We start from the raw sequence: 6111 nt of genomic DNA, 5'->3' as shown, positions 1-6111 counted from the left end.
GGATGCTAATACTATCTATCCGCGAGAGAAAATCTGCTGGGATGTTGTCTTTTCCGCTGACATGAACGATATTCGTTGTAAATTGACCTATATAATCAAGCTGTCGGACTTGACGTGGTGAAGCCTTGTCGGACTTTTGCTGGAATGCGAACGTGAGTGGCTTGTGGTCAGTTATTAATACGAATTCACGACCTTCTAACATATGTCGAAAATGTTTTATGCCCTGATATGCGGCTAACAACTCACGATCGTATGTGCTGTATCGTTTTTGTGTATCTGTTAATCGTTTAGAGAAAAAACCGAGTGGTTGGAACGTGCTGTCTGTCACTTGATGAAGAACTGCGCCGCGAGCTTTATCCGAGGCGTCTACTTGTAATGCAAGCGTAGCAGTTTTTGACGGATGAACAAGTAGTGTCGAGTTTGTTAGTTCATCTTTACATTTTTGGAAGATTGTTTTGTTCACTTCGGTCCAGCATAACGGTGTGTTGTCGTTCTTCTTGTTTCCTTTTATCATTTGTTGAAGTGCAGTTTGAGAATCTACAGCGTTTGGTACGAACCTGCGATAAAAGTTAAGTAATGCTAGAAATCTTCTTAATTCTTTTGTTTTTGTTGGAAGCGGGTACTCGCTGATGCTCTTCACTCGATCTGGTAGAGGTTGAATGCCCTTTTCACTGATGAGATAACCAAGAAATTTTACTGTGTTTTGAGCAAAAACGCATTTTGATACGTTTATTATTAAACCATGTTTTCTGAATCGTTCGAATACTTGTTGCAAGTGTTGCCTGTGCTCTTCCTCGTTTGCTGATGCAATAATGACGTCGTCAATATAGGCAAAGGCGAATTCGAGATCTCGTAATACTTCGTGAATGAAGCGTTGAAATGTTTGACCTGCATTGCAAAGTCCGAATGTCATGTTAGTAAATTCAAATAATCCAAATGGAGTTATGATCGCCGTTTTTGGAATATCCCCCGGTTCAACTGGTATCTGGTGATATGCCTTAATCAGGTCGATGGTTGAAAAAACTTTTTGGTTATATAACATGTGTGCAAAATCATGTATGTGAGGAACTGGGTAACGATCTGGGATGGTGATTGCATTTAAGCGACGGTAATCTCCGCAAGGTCTCCAACTACCGTCTGGTTTTTTTACCATATGTAAGGGGCTAGCCCAATTGCTGCTTGATGGACGGCATATTCCGGCTGTGACTAAGTTTTGGAATTCTTCTTTTGCTGCTGCTAGCTTGTCTGGAGGTAACCTACGTGGTCTCTCACATATTGGTGGACCTTTTGTTAATATGTGGTGAGTGACTTTTGTCACCTGGCGATTTGTCGGTGTTGGTTTAGTGATGTCGATGTATTCTTTTAGTAGATCTGCAATTTTGCAAGATGTGTTCACAGTTGATATTTTTTGCGCATTTACCTTACGTTCGCTTGCGGCTGAGAAAATCTTTGTTGATGTGTCGATCAATCGTTTCATTTTTATGTCTACTATTAATCTGAAATGATTTAAAAAATCTGCACCGATGATTGAAGTGTTTACATCTGCGATAATAAATGGCCATGTGAAATTTCTTCGTAAGGCAAGAGCTAGAGTTATCTCTATTTCTCCAAATGTTTTGATCATAGAACCATTTGCTGCGTAGAGTATTCTTTCGTTCTTATTGTTTGTATTTGAATTTTTTTGTTTGGCGGCAATAAGTGAAACATCTGCACCCGTGTCTATTAGGAATGATTTTTTTGTCTTATTGTCATAGACGAACAGTCTTGTAGATGTTTCGTTTACAACTTCCTCTGCCGCCGTAGACGAAGTCGGTTTTAGTTTTTTGTGCCATATGTGCATGGCTGCTTGCAATTTTTTGCATTTGACCCATATGTTCTATGATACCAACAATTTGTACTGGTCTTTTCTTCACTATCATCATGACATTGCCGGTTTCTGGATGTTGAACGTGAACGTTGATTTGTTCTTGAGCGGTGTTCGGTTGATAATTTCGAGACCATTTTCGTCAGTCTGGTCACTTCTCGTTGAAGTTGTTCGATTTGTGCATCACGTTGAATATGAGCTGCTGCAGGGACGTTAGCTGCATTGACGTAAGTTCCTTGCATTGTTGAGTTTATACGGATTGTTTCGGTTATGTTGTCTGCCAATTCCGCCATCTTAGGTAGTTCCACTTGAATTGTGGCTAGACATGTCTGTACTTCTACAGGAAGACGTTGTAACCATAACCCTTTCAGTAATTGTTCGTCTTGTTTGCTTCCACTAATACGTTGCAATTCGCTTAAAAGATGGGATGGCTTTTTATCCCCAAGCTGTAAACCACTAACTAATTTTTGTATGCGTTTTTGTTCACTATCCGCAAAGTTTTTTATTATTGCTTGCTTGATAGCTTCGTACTTCTGAGTTGCTGGTGGATTCTGTATTGTGTTATAAATCTGTTCTAACAACGATGCATCCAATGCTGCGATAACTGTGCCAAACTTTTGAGTATCGCCCTTTATGTTGTTGACTTGGAACCAGTAGTCCAACTGAATAAACCAAAGGTCAATGTTGTTTTTTATTAATGTTGGCATCGGCAGCTTTATTGCAGTGATTGTTGCGTTTTCGTTGATTGGGTTAGTGTCTTCGGTTATCTTTTGCTCTTGAGTAGCCATTTTTTATATTCGGCGTCGGCTTGGTCACCAATGTAGTGGTTTTTTATGTTGGGTTTTATTTCGAATTTAACACTCCGTATTGGTAATGGATAAGTTAATTTAACACTCCGTATTGGTAATGGATAAGTTTATTTATTTCTTATACTTAGTTATTATAAAATATTCTTAAAGTTAAGATTTGTGTTTTTACGTTTTATTCACGTGCTGCTTTGTCTTTTTCCAAACTACTACTGGCGGGAACTGCGGATATTGTTGTCTCCTTTGTGCCTTGTTGACAGTTCTTTTTATTATATTTTTTGGTGCTGCCACAGTACTCCCCCCTAAGTGATGGAGTCACTGAATTTGGTTGGAAAGCGAACGTTGCGTCCTGATTTTGTCAGGTTAGCTGTTGTATTTGGTCGCACAGACTGGTCGCCATTAACGTTGTTTGGAGTGTGGTATACCATTGATTTGTTGTGGATGTCAATGTCTGTATCGGGACATATGAAAGCAGCTTTAAGACGATCTATGCTAACTGTTTGTTCTTTGTTTTCGATCAGTATTCTAAACGTCTTGTCATTTCGCTCTAGTATTTGGTAAGGACCATCGTAAGGTTGCGTCAATGGTGGTTTTACCTTGTCATTTCGTATAAATACATGCGTGGCTGAGCTTAGAGCCGGTTGGATGTGGTAGCCTCGGTCTATATGATGCGATACCAACGTTGCCTTGACGCTCTGCATTTGTTCTCTTAGCTTGGTTATGAAATCGTGTTGATTTATATTTCTGTGGCTAGGGTTGCTTACTATTTCGCCCGGTAAACGTAGAGTTTGGCCATATAGCATTTCAGCAGCAGAAGCTCCAATGTCTGGTTTAAAAGTCGTGCGTAGACCTAACAATACTATTGGTAAAACTTCTGTCCAAGAAGTTGTTTGGTGGCACATTAAGGCTGCTTTTAATGTGCGGTGAAATCGTTCCACCATTCCGTTACTTTGAGGATGGTAACTCGTAGTTCGTAAGTGTTTGCAACCGATAACTTCAGCTAGTTGGTTGAACAATGAAGATTCAAATTGTCTTCCTTGGTCTGTTGTGATACGTAAGGGTACGCCAAAACGTGCGATCCATTGAGTAATCAGTGCGTTTGCGATGGTTTCCGCTGTTTGATCTGGGATCGGAATTGCTTCTGGCCATCGGCTGAAACGGTCGATGATGGTTAATATATATGTGCAGTTGTTTGATGGTGGTAGCGGGCCGACGATATCTATGTTTATATGTTCGAATCTGTGTTCAGCGAGTTCATATTGACAAATAGGTGAACGGTTGTGACGTTGCACTTTAGAACGTTGGCATGGGATACATTGTCGGGTCCAGTTTCTGATATCAGCATTTATAGAAGGCCAGAAAAATTTTTCAGCTATCATTTTTGTTGTGCCCCGAATGCTGGGATGAGACAACCCATGCGTAGCTTTAAAGATATGTAGCCGGTATTTCTGCGGAATGTAAGGACGAATTCGCCCAGTTGAAACTTCGCAATAAATTTTATCTGATATTGTTGGTAAAGATAAAAGTTTGATTTCGATGGAATTGTTGTTTTTGATATCTTGTAGTTGTGGGCAACATCGTTGTAATCCAATTATACAATCGTAGTCGATTTTTGGGATGCTAATACTATCTATCCGCGAGAGAAAATCTGCTGGGATGTTGTCTTTTCCGCTGACATGAACGATATTCGTTGTAAATTGACCTATATAATCAAGCTGACGGACTTGACGTGGTGAAGCCTTGTCGGACTTTTGCTGGAATGCGAACGTGAGTGGCTTGTGGTCAGTTATTAATACGAATTCACGACCTTCTAACATATGTCGAAAATGTTTTATGCCCTGATATGCGGCTAACAACTCACGATCGTATGTGCTGTATCGTTTTTGTGTATCTGTTAATCGTTTAGAGAAAAAACCGAGTGGTTGGAACGTGCTGTCTGTCACTTGATGAAGAACTGCGCCGAGAGCTTTATCCGAGGCGTCTACTTGTAATGCAAGCGTAGCAGTTTTTGACGGATGAACAAGTAGTGTCGAGTTTGTTAGTTCATCTTTACATTTTTGGAAGATTGTTTTGTTCACTTCGGTCCAGCATAACGGTGTGTTGTCGTTCTTCTTGTTTCCTTTTATCATTTGTTGTAGTGCAGTTTGAGAATCTACAGCGTTTGGTACGAACCTGCGATAAAAGTTAAGTAATGCTAGAAATCTTCTTAATTCTTTTGTTTTTGTTGGAAGCGGGTACTCGCTGATGCTCTTCACTCGATCTGGTAGAGGTTGAATGCCCTTTTCACTGATGAGATAACCAAGAAATTTTACTGTATTTTGAGCAAAAACGCATTTTGATACGTTTATTATTAAACCATGTTTTCTGAATCGTTCGAATACTTGTTGCAAGTGTTGCCTGTGCTCTTCCTCGTTTGCTGATGCAATAATGACGTCGTCAATATAGGCAAAGGCAAATTCGAGATCTCGTAATACTTCGTGAATGAAGCGTTGAAATGTTTGACCTGCATTGCAAAGTCCGAATGTCATGTTAGTAAATTCAAATAATCCAAATGGAGTTATGATCGCCGTTTTTGGAATATCCCCCGGTTCAACTGGTATCTGGTGATATGCCTTAATCAGGTCGATGGTTGAAAAAACTTTTTGGTTATATAGCATGTGTGCAAAATCATGTATGTGAGGAACTGGGTAACGATCTGGGATGGTGATTGCATTTAAGCGACGGTAATCTCCGCAAGGTCTCCAACTACCGTCTGGTTTTTTTACCATATGTAAGGGGCTAGCCCAATTGCTGCTTGATGGACGGCATATTCCGGCTGTGACTAAGTTTTGGAATTCTTCTTTTGCTGCTGCTAGCTTGTCTGGAGGTAACCTACGTGGTCTCTCACATATTGGTGGACCTTTTGTTAATATGTGGTGAGTGACTTTTGTCACCTGGCGATTTGTCGGTGTTGGTTTAGTGATGTCGATGTATTCTTTTAGTAGATCTGCAATTTTGCAAGATGTGTTCACAGTTGATATTTTTTTGCGCATTTACCTTACGTTCACTTGCGGCTGAGAAAATCTTTGTTGATGTGTCGATCAATCGTTTCATTTTTATGTCTACTATTAATCCGAAATGATTTAAAAAATCTGCACCGATGATTGAAGTGTTTACATCTGCGATAATAAATGGCCATGTGAAATTTCTTCGTAAGCCAAGAGCTAGAGTTATCTCTATTTCTCCAAATGTTTTGATCATAGAACCATTTGCTGCGTAGAGTATTCTTTCGTTCTTATTGTTTGTATTTGAATTTTTTTGTTTGGCGGCAATAAGTGAAACATCTGCACCCGTGTCTATTAGGAATGATTTTTTTGTCTTATTGTCATAGACGAACAGTCTTGTAGATGTTTCGTTTACAACTTCCTCTGCCGCCGTAGACGAAGTCGGTTTTAGTTTTTT

At 39.8% G+C, this 6111-nt stretch overlaps 1 protein-coding gene across 1 annotated transcript; it reads right to left on the bottom strand.

Moving 5' to 3' along the window:
* Positions 1-1815: 1815 nt before the first annotated feature.
* On the bottom strand, positions 1816-2652 carry LOC119663878. Its single transcript, XM_038073478.1, has one exon. The coding sequence runs from the start codon at positions 2650-2652 to the stop codon at positions 1816-1818; it is 837 nt and encodes a 278-aa protein (XP_037929406.1).
* Between the last annotated feature and the right edge of the window lie 3459 nt (positions 2653-6111).

Source organism: Teleopsis dalmanni, unplaced genomic scaffold, assembly GCF_002237135.1.
Source record: "Teleopsis dalmanni isolate 2A unplaced genomic scaffold, ASM223713v2 unscaffolded_contig_1043, whole genome shotgun sequence".
Taxonomy (NCBI): domain Eukaryota; kingdom Metazoa; phylum Arthropoda; class Insecta; order Diptera; family Diopsidae; genus Teleopsis; species Teleopsis dalmanni.
Note: the sequence above shows the minus strand (reverse complement) of the source record. Positions and strands in the feature narration are given on the sequence as shown.

Excerpts from the sequence above, each read along its gene's own strand:
- LOC119663878 (XM_038073478.1), bottom strand. The coding sequence starts at position 2,652 with ATGGCTACTCAAGAGCAAAAGATAACCGAAGACACTAACCCAATCAAC.